Consider the following 19,473-nt stretch of genomic DNA (forward strand, 5'->3'; position numbering starts at 1 on the left):
CACTTCCACTAGTTTGTGTCCCTGAGGCTTTTCTTGGACAAAAATGTCTTAGTTCCTGTTCCATCACAGAGTCAAAGGTTTAAACGGCTCTCTGCATGCACACACCTGCAGCAGCGCATCCTGGATGTCCCTGAAGCCTTCTGGACAGCAGCTGACCATCTGATCTGGAAGAGTCATTAAAAGATCATTTCACATTTTTTCATTCTAGCACAAATATTTTTCATTGAAAAACATCAAAAAAGATTAAAAGGTATCAAAAGACTATCAAACAGACTTTATCATCAAGGGAAGTTTGTAAACTGAATCTAGATTTTTTTTTTGCCAAACTGATGTTCTACTTCTGATGGTAGTAGATCTCACTAAAGCTGCTGCTCTGTAGGCTTACAGCTAAGTAAACTAAGAAAAAGACTAGCCAGCAGCAATTAGTAGACACCTGGTAGAACTGCCCTGTTCCTGAGAATATAGGAGCTACAGTACTTAGAGCAACGCTGGTAAAAACCTTGTTAAAGGGTTAATAGAGGAGCCATGTAGTGATAATTTCCTGAAGGCTGAGTTTCAGAAAGAACAGGAGTTCTTAAGGAGACAGTGGCCCAAATTTTTATAATAATGTAGGTACATGATTGTGCTATAAAATGGCACAATGTGGCTGGAAAACATGACACTACTTTCATCATAAGGAAAATCCAGTTTTACCCTCAAGGAAATTTAGCTTTTTCTTTTTAGCCAAACTGATATTTAACTTCATAATGTAGATAAGTCTCCTTCTCACTAAAGCCGTTTCTCTCCAGGTTTACAGCAAAGTGAGACTGAAAAATAGTATTTTAAAGGGACATTCAGAAACCTTTTGGTCAGTCCATTAACATCCTTGTGATGTTTGCTGAACCCAGTGGTGCATCAGTAAACAGCCTCCACACAACTGTATGAATAATAGGTCTTTTTTTATTAACAGACATCATGAAAATGTCGACAGTAACAAAATTTTTAGTCCATTTAGAAAACAAACAAGTGGGTTGGACTGAAGAGACTCCTCCCACACAATAACTTAATGAGGAAGAGGGTTAAAGAAGGCAGGAAGTGGGTTGTGCTCTGACACATCATGTAGCCAATACTCTCCCTCCTTCAGCACGGCGCTCACTTCAAACCTGGCTAGAACAGGCCAGGTAATCTGCTGCTGCTCCCGCTAACAAATACTAGCCGCATGGTGCGAGTCATAAAGCAGGATCAGAGTCCGACGAGAAGGAACATCTCACTGCTAGATCACAGGACAGAGCTAAAGGTGAAGGTTCGGTTACTACCACACAAGCATCACACCTAGGTTTTTATTTATTTCCATTTCATTAGGACAACCCCGACCCAAAGCAGGAAGGTCAGCAACACAGGTGAAGAGAACCATGATGTGGGGTGTATATACAGAGGAAAAGGGGGCGGGTCATAACTGAGGCAAACCCACCGTGTCCACAGCGAGCCACTGGTCAGTGGGAGGCATCAGGTGGCTAAAATCAGGAGTTTAAACTTTAGGACTAGTACTGTGCTGCCCAGGGATAAACAAAACGCAAATATGGTTCAATGTTTTGTAAAAACCCATAAAAATATTGTGTCAAAGGTCAAAAGAGAACCTGATATAGTGATGGGGGGGAGAAAAGGCGTTGCTATGGACAAAGTGGGTGGGAACCGTGAGGAGAAAGTGACCTTGTTGATGTTACCCTGCAGGCTGCCGAGCCCCGCTCCTGCTAGCTTTACTTCCTCAGATACAGACAGAAGAGTGAGGGAGGAACGGGGGACGTGGACAGTGTCTCCATACACTGTAGTGTGTCTATACATATATTCAGATATATTTATGCAGAATGAGTGCGCCTCCTCTGTACTGTATAGATATAGAGCTGTGCGCGGCGGCGGTGGCGTTAGGCCTCGCTTTCGCCAGCTGACGAGGTGTTCTGGACTTCCTCCTCCAGGATGGGCACTATCAGGTTGTCCTTGGACATCAGGTTGTACTTCATCACGAAGCGTGTGAACCGGTGACACAGGAACGTCTCGTTCTGCGCGCGCACAAACACAAACACACACACAATTGCTTTGTTTTAAAGAGCGCAGCAATTTCAGAAAGTCAGGCTAGATTTTTCTTGCTTTAGGTCAGTTGGGTGACCAACATTATGGTCAACTGATTACAGGGTGGAAACTAATGACTATCTTAGTTACAGTACAGACCAAATGTTTGGACACACCTTCTAATTCAATGGGTTTTCTTTATTTTATGACTATTTATAAGGCAAGAAATCCCACTTATTAACCTGACAGGGCAGGTTGACCTATGAAGTGAAAACCATTTCAGGTGACGACCTCTTGAAGCTCATCAAGAAAATGCAGAGTGTGTGTAAAGTAGTAATCACAGTAAAAGGTTGCTACTTTGAAGAAACTAGAATATAAGGGCTATTTTCAGTTGTTTTACACTTTTTTGTTTAGTGCATATTTCCACATGTGTTATTCATAGTTTTGATGCCTTCAGTGTGAATCTACAATGTCAATAGTCATGAAAATAAAGGAAACTCATTGAATTAAAAGGTGTGTCCAAACTTTTGGTCTGTACTGTATCTATTCCATCGATTGTTCCAACAATTAATCGGATCAGAACATGGCAAATTCTTCAGATTTTCATTTAAGCCTTTTTTCAAAACAATATTTGAAATACATTAAAATATGCAAATAAATAATTTAGCCCCCTTTTGAATAAGAAAATAAGCATTGTGTTGCCTAAAATGTAACACAGCATTCCTTTAGTGAATGTCTGCTCATTTGTAGATTGATTAAGTTTTGCATTAATAACTATTATCAAATAGTGGTTAATGGGAGATTTAGTGTATATTTTCTTACAGAATTTGAACCAAGTGAAGCGAAAACTTCCACTTGAAGAATCTTCGATAGAACATGTTTATAGACAAAGGTTGTTTTTTTTTTACTATTTTAAGAGCAAAATGTAAATATTTTTTGTACAGTTTGACTTGATCACTGCTCTGAATAAGTTGTCCTTTCAGCAAATTACCCTTTTTGAGTCTATATACTCATATTAATAATTAATCAATTAGTAAATTAGTTGACGATATTTCAATAATCTTTTGGGTGAAAATAAAGTTTTTCAAAGTTTATTCTGAGAAAAGTCTACATCGTCTTAGTGTAAACATGCTCAGGATGTCTACATTAGTTTCAGGCTGAGATCTTATCTTCTCTCCATGGTAACAGTGGCGTGTCCTTTCTAACACATAACCCATGACTTGATTGGACAGGAACCAAAATGTGTTGGGATAAAAGCAGAGACTTTAAACTGCTAATCCTAATCAGTGGCAATCCGTTCAGATGGGGATTATTAGTCTGAGTTAGTATTAGATCTGATCACAATCAGCCAGTCCTGTCTGAACTGCAACCACTGAGAAAAACAAAACAATACACTCAGTAATAAATGGTTACCAGATGATCTTATTGGTCATGTTTTATGACCTGAACTAAGATCCGCTGTTCCACCTTTATGAGATGCATCATATTGACAAATGAAACCAGGTGGGAGCACTTGGAGGACTAGCAGACCTTGAGTATAAAAAGCAACTGTATAAATAAGTAACTAAGAGCAGCTCAGTCATTAACACTCACCTCATACTTGTCGAATATCTGACGATGATGGAAGTAGGCATGAGAGAATATCCTATAGATGCGGCGACAGACGGAGCCCAGCTTGGCCACTGATGACTCCTTGATGCTCACCCTGCAGCACAATGCGGACACGACGAGAAGGAAGACGAAACTTGAAGAAAACTCTCAACCCAGCAGAGAACCTCCATGTGCTTCACAAAACCACACTGTATAGTAACTCCTTTCTCACACTTCCAGTATTTTTTCAATTTTCAATGCACTTTTACACTTTTTTCCCAAAAAAGAAAAAGATTTTTATTAGTACAATATTTTACACTAAAACATTTCCTATGAATATTTCCCCTTTAGGCCAGAGGCTGAAAAACTAACAATGTTTATAATGACCTGAGGAAAAGCTCTTGACTGGTGAAAATGCTAAAAAAACATTTCTCCACTTTACAGGAAGTAGCGGTGCCCTGATTGCAGTTTTCTGGCCCATCACCAGTTTGTACAGATCCTCACCTGCCAGTACTAATTTTGACCAGCACCAATTTCTTTGTCTGAAACGTCAGTATTGGGGTGAAGCAGTAAGTCTGGGTCAACTTATTGCTGCACCCCTAACAGGAAGTTTCTTCTGAAATCTCCTAGAGCTGCTGTAGAAAAAGTGTGACAACAGGCTTAAAGGGGCAGTACTGTGTGTTTTCCAGCCACATTGTGTCATTTTGTAGCACAACTAAGTAACTATGTTACCTTCAGTTGTTATATAAATGCTGCATATATCAAATATGACTTAAGAGAAATTTGACTTTGTAATTTAACGCCTTTAAATTTGGCCTCTGTCTCTCTAAGAAACTCCTGCTCTTTTTGAAACTCCACCTTCAGGAAGTCATCACAACATGGATCCTAAGTTAACCCTTTAGCAACATTTTTACCAGTGTTGCAGTGAGAAGTAGCTCCTATAATGAGCTCAGCAGATGAGCAGTTCCAGCAGGTGTTTGCTAATTGCTGGTGACTAGTCTGAAGGAGCTGAGGGGGGAGTCATTTTTACATAGACCCACCGTACCTACTGATATTTAGGTAGGGTAAAAAGCCTCAAAACAAATGTGTCTTTTATAACAGTAGTTTAAATCTGACACTGACAACTTAGCCACAAACACTACTTGTATTTCCATTTTTAACCCTGTACTTTGTTCAAATGAAAACAAAGGTCGAGTTTTTCTGGATTGAGCATGAAGCAAAAGACGACCAGAACAAATGCTCAAAAAAAATTTTGAATTTTCTGTAATGTAGCTGGCCTTAATACACAACACCTTTATATATATCAATATGTAAACAGAAGGGGTGACTGACCTGCTGGGAAAATATTTGTTGCTATTGAGAAGACAGGCAGCTCCGTCCAGCGTGTGCCTGGTGTAGTCAATGGCAGGGCACTGCGATGGCGGCAACACACAAGCAGAACACACACCATCAATGAGAGCAACTTCTCCATGTAACGAATGATTCGCTAGGACTCACCTCTTTGGGCGTCTTGTGGGCGGCACATAAGAAGATCCACTGCTCTGTGGCTGTCATCTGGGTGCAGGTGTCAGGGTGGCACTCACTCTGCAGGCAAAAACACCAGCAGCACATGTGAGGACAGATGTTTCACAGCAGAAAACATTTATTTGGTCTTTCTGGCATAAAATAACAGCAGTGATCGTCTTTGAACTTGTGTTGAATGGCTGAGGAAAGTCTTCAGCCTGTTAGTGTTCACTCATTAGGACTGATTAAAAGGTTCACAGTTCTTCCTGATGAAATGAAGCAGCAGAAAAATAAAAACAACAAGTCTAACAAACTGTTCCACACAATGAGCCTGAAACTAAATATTTAAAAACTGTGCAGAAAAAGCAAACCGACGGGTATTTAAAAATAAATCTAAGCTTTTAAGGTCAGACTTTACATGTACAGAAACTAAATCTGGAAAACTCACCTGCAGTTTTACAGCAAGTCCGTTAAGTTCCAGACAGAACTGCCTGCAAGAGGATCAAATCAGAACACAAAGGGGGGGAAAAAACTGTAAATGTTTGGACATTTCTGCTTCAGTTTTACTCTCGCTGTATAAAAACAGAACATTCACTATACTGGAAACTGATTGTTTTTTCTACAATAACTGATAGCAAATAATTTAACTACCATGCATTTAGATTTTTTTATACCTTCATGACACACAAAAGGTAAAGAGGTGAAAAGGTGGGAAGGCATTAAGAAAATACAACCGAGTTGCTTTGATGGAAGCAAGAAGAAACTTTTTCAACAAAACCTATATTTTTCCCCCCAGTAGCTGAAAAACCAATTAATTATATTTACTGGTTATTAAGAAACAAAAGTCAGAAACACTTTTGAATTCTTTTCTCTATTTTATTAAAATCAAAAATTGTATAATCATATACAATTGTCATCGTGTGACTTTAATCACACAATAACTCACTAAAAGGACAGACTTAGACACCAGTCTAAACAAAACAACGACTACGCATGAGGCTAAAGTTGACGTTTTGTTTACCTGAGGTGCTCATACTTCCAGACGCCTTCATCCTGACCCTCAGGAGGCTCCAGGATTTTGTCAATGTTGGAGCAGTCGGACCTTATGTTCTGCTGGATGTACTGAAAATAAAAAGACAACAAACATAGTAGCAAAAAAGGGAGCGTGGATCAAAGAAGTCAGTCCTTGTTGTGTTTGTTTAGCTCAGCCACTTAGACTAGCTGGAGTCTCACCACTTAAGACAAGAATCCAAGCATTCTAGATTTAACCACACTCAGAAAACTAATGGGTTTGTTTTGAACCAAGATAAGAACAGAAGGTAACCATGTACATTCAGCACAAGATCTAAACACTTTGATGGAATAGTTCTGAAGTTTATTTGTATTTTACTGTATTTGTGTTACCATGAGCCTATGCTTGTATGATTTTCATTCATGAATCATTGAGAGGTTTCATGTAGTACACACTGTTCTGAACTCCATATCATTACATTACTCAGTAACAGTTTATATCCAGGATAACACATCAATAGCTACACACCTGTTGAACAGCTAGCGTACTGTCCATCTCCTCAAACGATTCATCCGGCCAGTTGTAGAAATCCTGTAAGAGAAAGGAGGAAAAATCTCAGCGCTAACAGCTAGCATTGTGGCACAAGTTACTAAATCACAGCGCTAGTTCGCCTACGCTAGCCACTAGAGCTAAGTGTCTGATAAATATCAAAGAGTTAACATTTGCCGGCAGAATACGTTTTGACCAAAGGTCGCCGGGTGAGTTCTCACTCTTCCTTGAAGCTGCCTTGCTAGTTTACCTGACAATGTAAACAAGGTCGTGACTACTTCCTGTAAAGGTAAAATGAAAGTCACGGTTGTGTTTTTAGGAGACTGGCTATAAACGTCCTTTGACGCAAAACATCACTAGTTACATAAAGCGGTGACTCTAAATTCAAATTCAAGACAAAAGAAGCAAAACAGGAACTATTTTAGAGAGCCCTTCATCCCAGCAATTAGACGGTGTAAAAAGCTAACTACAGCTAGCTGTGCATTCCGGTGACAAGCCCCTTTGAGTCGATGTCTTGGACCGAGCTGTCGATGGAAAGAGGCGGGAAGAAACTGCATGGCTGTCCGGAGATAACTCAGCCCGTCGTGTGGGGTCTGTGTAGGTCCACCGGAGCTGAAACCAACCTTTGCCTTGGTTCCAGGCCGATTCCTCCTGAGAACTGCAGCTCCCTCCGCCATGACCATCTCGACAGAATACCCGGATGTTCGTCATAAGCGACGTTGTCGCGAGGAAAGCGGAAGCTATTCACTCAAGGGCGGCCGAGATGGAACTCCAAATTTAAAAACTGAGCGCAAAAGTGAATGGATTTATTAAGTTTATTATTATTATTATAAGTGTAAAGGATGATAATAATAGAATACAGTATATCTTAAATTATCTGTGGAAAACGTGCAACACGAACACTGGAAAAATGCCTCCACAAAACTTGCCCTAAAATAAGAAACTACAGACCTTATAGTCTATTTCCAGTCTTCTTCAAAGTCCTGTAGTAGGACTTTTCAGAACATACATTAAATCACGGAAGAGGATTAGGGCCACCGAAAAAAATAATAATAATTCTGACTTTAAAGTCAGAATTCTTTTTTTTTTTCGGTGGCCCTAATCCTCTTCCGTATGCATCCTTTGCAGTTTGGTTTAAAAATAATTAACACAATCTGCTACCTGCATTCTTTAAATCAGTGAAGGTCTTGTGCGAAATTCTGTTACCTTGTGAAAATCCGCGCCCCCTGTGTCGGGAGCGCGCATTGCAGCCAGAGAGGCGGATCTGACCATTTCCAGATGGTCAGATCTGAAAATGATCTGACCATCATTTTCAGATCATTTGAGTAAAAAGTTACTCAAGGCTGAGAGTCAGATGGCTGATTTTACACACTATTAAAACTATGTCACATAAATGTTTACACTACAGGGCAGTTTCTCCTGCCTGAGTCTGTAAGGACAGGATGAGATGTGGGTTAAAGAAAGAAGAAAAACCAAACATTGCTTCTTTTTCTCCATCTAATAGCTTGAGAATGTTTTCTCTCTCCTTCAGAGCTTTCCAGGCCTGATCCTTCTCCTTCTTGGGCCGAGAAATTGAAGACAACTCATATAATCATGTCAAGGTTGTAACATTCAGTTTAATCGGCAGCTGTTGTTTTAAAAAGAAGCAATAACAAAATTATAAAATAAATAAATAAACGAGGTCTTCTTTCGCTGTTTTGTGTTGTTATTTTAAACGCCAAGAGAATCGCCCTTTTTCCAACTTTTGTCACTTAAGTCTGACAAATAAAAGTCAGTCACCAAACACAGTTTTCCAACACGTAGTGTGTATTTATAATTTTTCGTTGCTGATAGAGGATGGAAGCTGGCTGATAGCAGGGCACAAAAATTAAGACTTTATGAAAAGATGAGAGTGTAGACTTCCTGGTAAATCCTGTTCTAATGTAAAATATGACAGATTACTGGATTAAGGAAATTTATAGTATATTACATGCTATCACACATAATATTTTTTAAGAATTTGGAAACAGTTGCTCTTTATTTCCCCAAGTTATGGGGGGAGGAGAGGAGAGAATCGATATTTCAGCTGCCAGAAATTATTTGCCAAAGTCAAAGGAGGGGAACCAAATATTTTAGCCACCTGATATAATCCGTTCCCACTCTATAACATGGGAATAAATTAATTTATCAGCAACTCTTTAACTGTGCTTTGGAAACATTTGCTCTTCATTTCACAAAGGTAAGAGGCCTTGGGATTTAAACTATCTTTCCATAGCTACCTTATATCAAAGTCCTGTAAGGATAAATATCAAACATAGTTTTCAAAATGTAATTTATGAACCATTATACAACATACATAAACCAAATACGAACCTGGAGGCCGATGGGACCCTCTACGAAGCTCTGGAGGTCAGCCTGGAGACCAACAGGACTCGCTACGAAGCCCTGGAGGTCAGCCTGGAGACCAACAGGACTCGCTACGAAGCTCTGGAGGTCAGCCTGGAGACCAACAGGACTCGCTACGAAGCTCTGGAGGTCAGCCTGGAGACCAACAAGACTCGCTACGAAGCCCTGGAGGTCAGCCTGGAGACCAACAGGACTCGCTACGAAGCCCTGGAAGTCAGCCTGGAGACCAACAGGACTCGCTACGAAGCCCTGGAAGTCAGCCTGGAGACCAACAGGACTCGCTACAAAGCCCTGGAGGTCAGCCTGGAGACCAACAAGACTTGCTACAAAGCCCTGGAGGTCAGCCTGGAGACCAACAAGACTTGCTACAAAACCCTGGAGGCAAACCAGGAGACCAACAGGACTCGCTACGAAGCCCTGGAGGCAGGCCGGGAGGCTCTGCTGACCCCAAGCTCCTCATCTGACACCTAACTAAAATAAAAGCAAAACTAGAGTTCATAAGATAAATAAGGGTCTGATGACCTGGCGACAAAGGAATTGTCTGGTGACGAAGGAGACCTGTGTTCGATGGCCTCAAGTTCCCATGGCACCGCAGTCCTGCGGGCCTCAAGCTCTCCTGTCAACATCTTTCAAGCGTTAAGCTTTTCCGCCATAAGTCCCCAAGTGTCAAGCTCCCCTGACACCGCAGTTCTGTTGTCCTCTAGCCTTTCTGCCACAGATACTCAAGCATGAAGCTTGGAGCCCTCATCACTCTTCTTTATTTAGAAGTACCAAGTGTCAACCCAGTACCTGAGAGTACCTGTTTGGTACATTTTCAGGAGTGTATTGGAGACGCCACTGATGACACGTCTGAATACAGGCAGCTGCGTCTGTGGCTGGTCTGAAACTGATTGGATGTTTTCGCTGGTTTTCTGTTCAGGTGGCTGCTGGTTCAGCTGCTCCAGTTTAAGCTGCAGGTCGGTGTTCATATTCTTCAAGTCAGTATTTTTCTGCTCCAGAACCTCGTTTTGCTGCTCCAAGGCGGTGTTTATATTCTCCAAGATAGTACATTTCTGCTCCAGAGTGGTGCTTCTCAGCGTCAGGGCGGTGTTTATCTGTTCCAAGAAGTTGCTTTTCTCCTCCAAGGAGGCTCTTTTCTGCTCCAAGACGGTGTTTATCTCGTCGAAAATGGTGTTTTCCAGCTCCAGGGTATTTCTTTCCCTTTCCAGGGAATGGTTTATATGTTTCAGAGTAGTGTTTTTATTCCCTAGAGCAGTTTTTTCCTTCTCCAGGGTACTTTTTTCTTTCTCCAGGGTGTTGATTCTCTGTTCCAGAGCGGTGCTTTTCTGCCCTAGGGCAGTTTTTTCCTGCTCCAGGGTATTTTTTTCCTTCTCCAGGACATTGTTTCTCTGCTCCACAGCGGTGCTTTTCTGCCCTAGGGCAGTTTTTTCCTGCTCCAGGGTATTTTTTTCCTTCTCCAGGGCATTGATTCTCTGCTTCAGGGAGGTGCTTTTGTTCTCCAACGCAGTGGTATTCTGCTCCAGGGTGGTGTTGTTCTCCTTTAAGGTTCTGTTTATGTGGAACAGTTTGTTTAATTCCTCCTCTTTGTCTCGAAGCAGCTTGTCTTTTTCAAATGCAGCTTGTTCTATGTTCAGAACTTGCAACTTCAGCTCCTCATTTCCTTTAACCAGAGACTGTCTTACAATGGACATCATGCCAACTTCTTTCAATATTCCATGGAGCTTCTGTGTCTCTTTAGTTAATGTCTGTTGTACTTTGTCCTTTCCAGAATCAGAAGACGATGTTTTACTGCTGCAACTTATTGTTGATCCCTTTTCTTTGGACAAATCCAAAAACTTCTCAATGATTTTCTTTACTTGTGTGTTAGGATTTGCCTCTTTATCTCGAAAAGCTTTCATTTTCAATCTCTTGTTAGGATACTACTACGTGCTCTCTGTCTCTCTTCTTCAATGGTTATGACCGTAGAATTCAAGCGTGCAGCTCTGTGATGCCCTCTAGCTCCACAAAGTGTGCATCGCTCTTTGTGACATCAATTTGCGTGATGTCACACATTGATGTCACTGCCTCAGCAGAACAACTAGAAAACTGCTGAAGTTTGAATAAAAACAAACTTTACGGCTAAACGCTGCTCGGCTTAGCTGATGGCTATTGGAGACAGTTCGGCTGGTAATATGTCACCAAGGCTGAAATCCACACTTGGGAGACAATGGACTGGCCCAGCAGGGTGCGAGGACCACAGGTCAAAAGGAAACATTGTGTCCGAAAACAGAAAAAGGGGAAACGGGCGGGCCTGTTGACCCAGCTGACGCCAACTCAACCTCTCTCTAGCTAAGCAAGGTTGTTGGAATCAAATAATGTTCTCGCTCTTTGGTTACCTAGCAACAGCCTGTTGAGTCACTTGCGCAGCAGCAGTTTCTGGTTTCGCCTCTATTCCTCATAATTGCTTAGAAATAAAAAAAAGAAATTAAAAAGCATTGTGATGTGAAAACTATGGATAAAAAAAGAATGTATTCCAAATATTGAAAACAGAAAAACTAACAAAAACATTATTGATACAGATATAAGACACTTATTTCATGATATTGTAATATTGTTCAGCCTTACCATAATTAGACTATTTCTGTGTTTAAAATCCATTTTAATTAGTTATTATTTAGGATTATTTTCTGAGAAATTGAGTTTGATTAGTTTGAATGTAATTACTGAAATTCGTGGTTTGGGTAATGTTATCATTAACCAGATCTATATGACTCACAACAACATTTCATTTCCCTTTGGGATCAGTAAAGTTGAATTTTGAAGACAACACTTTACCAAGTTTTTTTTCTTTTTGTCCAGTTTCTAGTGAAAATATTTTAGTACACTTAAAATAAGACAAAACTGACTAAACGTTTCAGCAAGATATAGAAGCTTGTTTAAGTAAATAGTTCCTTAAAATTGCTGAAGAATTATTAGTTCCATTCACAGAATATGATACTTAAAACAAAGCATTCTTCCCCAGTTATAAGTGAAATAATCTGCCAATGGAACTAGTATTTTTTTCCATCAATATTAAGGAATCACTGACTTAAAACAAGCTCCTATATCTTCCTGAAAAGTTACTCATAAGTTAGTTGTGTCTTATCCTAAGTGTACTAAGATATTTGTACAATAAAGTGGACCAAAACTACTTGGTGAGGTTTAGTGTTTTTGCAGTGAGGGAGCTGAAAACAATCGGAAATCATTTTTACTTCCAAAAGATGTAAAACATTATGCTAAATTATGCACTAAAATAGAGCATACTGAAGTTCATAGTAATAATGTGAAAAGTTTTGCATTAATATGATTAATCTGTCAGTTATTAATTGGAAGAACAAACATCTGTGTGAGAAGAAAACTCCTCTTGTTAGGAAGCGATGGGGCTTCTGTCCACAAACCTTCTTTATCCACCAGCTCCTGGTCAATTTTACTGCTCCCAAACCTCACTAAAAATAAAAAAATAAAATAAAATAAGAGAAAGCAATGTTTATCAATCCACCACGGTGGATTATCCCTCCCCTCAGACTTAAAGCTAACTGGACTCTCACCTATTAATTTGTCATAATCGACTCCCTTGGCGTTGGTGGTTGAAACGGTCCATGGATCCACCGTGTCGTCCTCACCGGCCAAATCTGCTGCTGTTCTGTTGTTCACTGACATCCTGCTTTGTAGTCCTGACCAGTCATCTGTTTGTAGCCCATTTTCAGCTTCAGTAGCAGCTGGACAGCAGCATCAACCTCAGCCTGCAGAAAAATAAATAAAACAGGGGCAAAAAAACAAACAATATCATCAATTAGGCAAAAAATAAAACCAATTGAAAAAACCTATCAGTACTTTGCGTGTTTGCCTTAGGTTCCTGAGTTTGCTGTGGTGTGTTGGTTTATGTATGTTGTATAATGGTTAATAAGTCACATTTTGAAAACTATGTTTGATATTTATCCTTACAGGACTTTGATATAAGGTAGCTATGGAAAGATAGTTTAAACCCCAAAGCCTCTTACCTTTGTGAAATGAAGAGCAAATGTTTCCAAAGCACAGTTAAAGAATTGCTGGTAAATTAATTTATTCCAATGTTATAGAGTGGGAACGGATTATATCAGGTGGCTAAAATATTTGGTTCTCCTCCTTTAACTTTGGAAAATAATAATCAAATGTCACCAAATCCACAGGATTTGTTGTTGATGAAGAGAGGAATCGACATAGTTAAAGAGTTTGTGAAAAAATAATAAGGTCCCATGTCATGGAGGGGGAACAATTTTTTTCAAGTGGCTAAAATATATGGTTCCCCCCCAAGTAAGTTTGGTAAATGAAGGGTATATATTAGCAAATTCACAGGATTTGTTACTGATGAAGAGGAGACTAAGAACAGTTAAAGGAGATTGTGAGAAAAACAATTATCACGTCAAAAAAATTCAGCAAATTGAGTGGTTAGTGCTCCGTTTGTGCAGGTTTGTGCAGTTAAAATTTTCGTTTGTGCAGCTTTCGTTTTCGAGACATTAAAAGTTATATTTTTGGCCGATGACGTCACCATCCCCCCATGTTGCGCCAAAACAAAACAAACTGGGCTACTGCTCATTATGAGATATTACATAATTTTCTTTCATACGCCAACTGACTTCACCTAAATTGATGACTGTGGCCTGCTCTGGACATAACCACACAGCAAGCAGTTATTAATTTCGTATGTTATTGTGTAAGTTAAATTCTGCAGATTTTCAGCTGTTGACAATGTGTACCTTCTTTTGTTTTGAACTTCAATAAAGATTTAGAACAAGAAGAAATTTGTCTCATTTCAAGAAATGTTTTTAGATAGTAATGTTTTCTCACCAATATAACTTTCTCCACAATAATTGAATCCTGTCAATACAGGACATGCGGCTGTGACCATAACGCAATGTGTGTATTTGTATGAGGTGGTTTCAACAATTATATTCACATTGTTGACTTACTTTCTGCTGATTATGCAGCAAAAGGGTAAAAAAACGACAGCAACAAAAAAATCCATAGCTAACATGCTAGTTGCTTGAGCAAATAAAGTTTTTGCAGAGTAAAACCGGAAGTGCACGGCAGCGTCATTGGTTCAACAAAGTTCATCCAAGTAATGTACTTAATATTTAGTAAATATATTTTAAATGCAACGAGTTTCATTTCATCCAATTTCTGACATTAAATGTATGTGCGTGGGCTTCAAGGATTTTTAAAAGCACGTAAAATGTTTTGCCAACTTTGACAAAGTTCTCACACGAGGTCAACTGTGATTGGCTCCACCCACACTGTAGCGAGTGTTGGCAAGTGTAATTTCAACCTCTCCTTGAAATTATTCTAGCAGTCTGAAAGAAATCGTTTTGAAAGAGTCATTAATATTTCAGAAACCAAAGCTGCACAAACGGAGCACTAACTGTGTAGCCCAGTTTGGTTTGTTTTGGAGCAACATGGGGGGATGGTGAACTCTGGATGACCTAAAATATAACTTTTAATATCTCAGAAACGAAAGCTGGAACGGAACACTAACCACTCAAACTATTTGCTGAATTTTTTGACGTGGGTGGGGTGTCAGCTTCACTCAGCTCTCTAAACTCTCGCATATTGATGAGAAAACGGACTGAAATATGACTGAAGAGGAAACTTTTAAAGATATTAGTAAGATTATCACGTTTCTTAACCATGCAAGCCCTAAAACGGTGGGTTTTAAAGAAAATGTTCTACATAATGGGCCTCTGTTTTGTAATACTTTAAGCTATTATGGTGTTAAAAGAAAAATCGGGGAATTTCAAACCATCTGTGGAGAACATTTTCATCAGACACTGACTGAAAAACGTTCGACTCATGTGTCTCAATAAAGGTGTATAAACCGTATTTATTTCAATTAATCTGCTAAATAAAACCCACCGTTTTAGGACATGTGTGCCGATATGTCAGTCTTCCATGTTGCTGAGAAACTAGTGATAATGATGCAGAAAAACAAAACCAGTTTAGCTCCACCTAATCATTGTCGATGGCCTCTAATGAGTAAGGTTCTGCTGGTTTCTTCCTGTTAAAGGAGAGTCTTTCCTCTCTACTGTCACCTCATGCATGCTCTGAATGAGGGATTAGATGTTAAATATTATTAAATGAAACTTTGTAGAAATCAATCTTCAATGACATTAAAGGGATTTTTGTAAAATCTCTATCAAAAATACCAAATTTTGATCACGATTGATTCGTAAAAGGAATTAACAAGTAAAACACTGAAGAGGGTGAATGGTCTTTGTAGGCACAGTATCAATTCCTTCCACTTCACCATCAAGTCCTATTTTTTGTTGGTCCTAAACATAAAATCATAATACATTTAATATCCGAGTTTTGTTTCATAAGATGCAAAAAGGTTCAAGGGTTTCAATATGCCTGCAAAGTTCTGTAGAAAGGTTTCATTACCTCAGTGAAATCGCTGCAACAGGAGGAAGAAAAATCCATACATTAATGTTCACCGTTAATAGAAAAGTGGGGAGTTGTGGATGTTATCTGCCACAATATTTCCAGTTTACATAAAGCCAAGTTTATTCCAGAAATATTACTTATGCCTCCATAGACTTTCAGACAGAAAAAATTAATTTACATCTACGTTTGAATGTCCGTTAACCTTGAAACCTTTAGAAATGTGTGGAAAACCCCCATCACACCCTCATGAAAATAATACAAGAAATTAACAGTTGAGTGACTTTATTATTGTAACAAAATGCAATTAGAATTATTTACAATTTATGGGACATAAAAAAGAAAAACAGACATGAATGAAATTAATTCTTCTCTGCAGCGATGATGGACTTCACACAAACTAACAAACAGAACCTAGTCGACGTATTTGCCGAGGATGTCTCCATCGCGGAACAGGAAATAGTCCTATGGGAGCAAAATATGACAAGTTAAACCCAGAAGAGCACAAAGCCTCTGCTGTGACTGAAACGGTGCTTCACCTTTTCCTCTAGAACTACTTTCGTTCCTCCATATTCCGGTAGCAGGACCTTCTCTCCAACCTTCACGCTAACAGGCAGCACATGGCCTTTCTGAAGACAGAAAAAAAGAAAAAGATAGAATGTTACAAAAATCCCAGCCCAACTCCTCAACTAACCAGTTTGTTTTATCATGATGGTTGTTGTTGGACATACATCATCCCAGATCCATCTCCGAAAATCTATCGAAACAAAATGGCCGAATTGCATTGTACCTCTGAAATCAATACAAATGTTGTGTAAAAAGTTACGAACGCTTTGCATCACGGAGATGGCAAAGATGTAGGCATGAGGTCTGCCATGTATTTATGTTATTAGGATAAAAGTACAGACAGTTAAGATTATCATCTGCTATTGTGTGATGATTTACTATTAGAAGCAGAGAAAATAAGGAGAGTCCAAAGTATGAAATATGGCTGAAAAAGTCCAAAACTTCATGTTGAGCCCAACAAAATAAAACACTTGCAGACTGCACTGTCTGTCTTCAGGTGAAACCTTTTTTAACCCTAGGGTCTCTGCATGAAGCTAACCGCATTTCTAAAAGGTCTACAGATGACAACATAGGAAGAAACCAAACTGGTATACTGTGGACCTCCACCTATTCAGAGTTCAGTATTCACAAATGTTTCTGTGGAACGTAAATCCAAAATACTTGTGCAAAATCCCCCTTTTAGTAAATTGTTTTTCCCGTAGAGCATATCTAAGATATTCGAGGGAAAACTCAGCTTGGGTAGTTCAAATACCTAGCAGAGATGCTGCTTCACACACTACTGGATGGCTTTGTCAAGAAGCCAATCCAGGAGGGGCATTTCTTTTACTTGGCTCTAATCAGCTACAAGAAGACTGTAGATATTAGCTTCTGATGCAGAGCTAAGATTGTTTGTACGGTACGTTTTATTACGTATCAAAATATATTTGGTGTGAGAGCCATTAAAATAGGTCGTTCTAATCGTTTCTAGAAGGAATCTTAAGTATTTTGGATTTTAGGTATTAGTATGTGGCTAATACATAGCCACATACTGGGTCCACTACTCCATCCGTCTTTTCTACCTCACTTTGTGGGCCTAACTACTCACTACTCTCAGGAAGGTGTAAAAATCTGAATCTGTGGACCGAGGCAGCCTGCAGAATACAGCGTGATGATTTCAATCTACCTAAGAACAACACAAAAGTTACATGATTAAGGTACAACAGGTACTGCATCAGACAGCAAGCTGTGTGAAACGTGGAGTAGAAATCAAAACTATGGGGGAAATGAAGGAAACAATATATCACCTGGTTGACAGAGCCTGGGCCGACTGCCACCACTGTGGCCTGCAGTACTTTGCCCTGGGACTTCTCCGGCAGCATGATGCCTCCCTTGGTTACCGTCTCCGCTGTGAGACGCTCCACCAGAACCCGGTCAAACAGGGGGAGGAACTTCCTGAAGGCCTGTAAGAAACGGTGAGCTCCAGGTCAACCATAGATCATATGGATGGGAATTAGTTTCTAACTGTAAATCTATAACATCATTTATTCAAACAGAAAAATTTCCAAGTCAAACGTTTTCTAGAAAAGGTCAGGGTTTTCTAGCAAATTTCCAACTCAGAAATATCCTTGTTATTTGTAGAAAATTTTGAGAATAAAAAAAGTACTTTTTTAATTTTTGTTCTCTAAAATGTCCCTAATATGCCGTCATAGAAACCAGACAGGTGATTTCAGTTGACATCAATGATCAAAAAGCCAGCAATAATTAAGATTGTGACTTAGTTTCTATTAAAACAACTACTATCAGTAACAACTAACAACTACACTTAACACTAGAGATGATCAAGTTTAGGTCAATGAATCAGTTTGCAGGCAACTCAAGTCAGCTTTATTACATTTGGTGAGATTTTAGGAAATGCCTTAAGTGAGGATTCCAATAGTGGCTGCTGAGCTTAGGATAACAGCACATGAATCAGTGACCATGTGTCAAGGCTTCTGGTCCCAGCATGCTTACTGGGAGGAGGAGGGGCAGCTTCGCTCTCTCTCTCTCTGATCAGTCGACCCTGAAACCTGGCAGGACGAGGACGGCTCGACTCACTGATAAAACACCTGAAAACTTCCACTTAAGACACGAAGGAACCACGTCAACATATTTATATGTTAACTAATTTAACCAGGAATGTGTCACAATTTACTTTTAGTTTTACAAAAATCAGGACTGAGCATTTATTTATCCCAAAGTATCTGTAAGCTAACTGATGGTTACTTACTCGTTAAGTTTGAAATTTAGAACTTTGCAGTAAAATAATCAAGTGCTCTTAATGTAGGAATTCTACAGAAACCATTCCTATGGCTTCAACTTTTTCCTGAAATGCCAGGAAGAGTGCTGGAGTTTTCTCTGGCTGTTCAGTATATTTTATGAAGTTTTTTGATTTATAACAAAAGCAATCAGACTATTTTTGTTTTAAATCTTTGAAAACGTTCTTTATATCAAGGCATTATATCATGCCATTTTTACAAAATATTCCCATGTCATCAAAACCAGTCCATGCCAGACATACACCTTTTATTTATTTAACAATAGTAGACAATAAGTCGGCATCTAGGATAGAATTACTTCTTCTAAATAAGATTTTTCGTACACACTCTTTCGATGAAATGAGACTAGGCTCACTACATCACTTTGAAGTGACGAAACATGATGGTAAGAGCCACAGTTGTGCTGGACGCCTACTACACAGCTTTAGGGATCAGTTCCGGAGAGTTTTTGTCTGCTGCAGTGAAGTTTCACCAACCCGAAGGTCGCGGGTTCGATCCCTACAACTCCACATGCAAATGAATTAAGCTGAATAGAGTTTGCGTAGATAAAAAGCTATTTCTATTACTAAAAATTATTAGGTCTTATAGCAGCTGCATATATTCAATAATCCCGTTTTTTTCTTGCTGTTATTTCTTTCTTACACCTATTCACGGAAATATAAGGTAAATGTGCGGTTGAGCCCCCCCACACACTGTTCTCCTCAGCAGCGTGACCTTGTGAATGAAAATTAGCTTACACAACGCTAGCTGGCGCCTCGATGCAGATAAAATAAAAACCTTACAGAGTATAACCGGTCCCCTGTCTCTCTGTCTAAACCCTGAACATCCAGCTGAAGCTATCGCCAACTACTAGATGCTGTTTCTTACCATTTTAAGTGAGAGAGTCTGTCTGGAGCAGCGCTGCAGTCAACTAGCGTGGAAATGAGACTCTCCTTTACTCCCTCCACGTGAGGAAATCTCCAGAAGGCGCATGCGCACTACCTCACTGAACTTGACGTGGCTCACAGAAGGTTCTAGTACACCCGGGGATGATTTTTAAAAAACTATTTTGTTGTGAAATTTTATAATATTTTTAAGTTAAAATGCGCATTAATG

At 39.5% G+C, this 19,473-nt stretch overlaps 1 protein-coding gene and 1 long non-coding RNA gene across 4 annotated transcripts; both read right to left on the minus strand.

The window, feature by feature from the left end:
* Positions 1–919: 919 nt before the first annotated feature.
* LOC102225458 (MOB-like protein phocein) lies at positions 920–19,353 on the minus strand. Of its 3 annotated transcripts, XM_023336812.1 has the most exons (9): positions 19,246–19,353; positions 17,368–17,523; positions 6,680–6,742; positions 6,161–6,261; positions 5,588–5,630; positions 5,134–5,220; positions 4,969–5,048; positions 3,640–3,751; positions 920–2,036 (listed from the first exon to the last, which is right to left on the minus strand). In XM_023336812.1, the coding sequence occupies exons 1-9, from the start codon at positions 19,246–19,248 to the stop codon at positions 1,902–1,904; spliced, it is 780 nt and encodes a 259-aa protein (XP_023192580.1). In that variant the 5' UTR covers positions 19,249–19,353; the 3' UTR covers positions 920–1,901. The 3 variants fall into 3 exon arrangements, with proteins under 3 accessions (XP_023192580.1, XP_005803859.1, XP_005816400.1); XM_005803802.2 differs by lacking the exons at positions 17,368–17,523; positions 19,246–19,353 and adding an exon at positions 7,324–7,426; XM_005816343.2 differs by lacking the exons at positions 920–2,036; positions 3,640–3,751; positions 4,969–5,048; ... (2 more) ...; positions 6,161–6,261; positions 6,680–6,742 and adding exons at positions 15,786–15,982; positions 16,057–16,146.
* Positions 12,431–14,105, minus strand: LOC111609303. Its single transcript, XR_002753048.1, has 3 exons — positions 14,053–14,105; positions 12,652–12,846; positions 12,431–12,549 (listed from the first exon to the last, which is right to left on the minus strand). It is a non-coding gene; the product is annotated as an uncharacterized LOC111609303 (long non-coding RNA).
* Positions 19,354–19,473: the final 120 nt, after the last annotated feature.

Source organism: Xiphophorus maculatus, chromosome 7 (genome assembly GCF_002775205.1).
Source record: "Xiphophorus maculatus strain JP 163 A chromosome 7, X_maculatus-5.0-male, whole genome shotgun sequence".
NCBI classification, from domain to species: Eukaryota; Metazoa; Chordata; class Actinopteri; order Cyprinodontiformes; family Poeciliidae; genus Xiphophorus; species Xiphophorus maculatus.

Coding starts and splice junctions, on each gene's coding strand:
- LOC102225458 (XM_023336812.1), bottom strand. Junction 6,743..17,367: donor GCCCAGGCTCTGTCAACCAG/GTGATATATTGT, acceptor TTTCTCTTACAG/GATTTCTACAACTGGCCGGA. Junction 6,262..6,679: donor GTACGCTAGCTGTTCAACAG/GTGTGTAGCTAT, acceptor TTTTATTTTCAG/TACATCCAGCAGAACATAAG.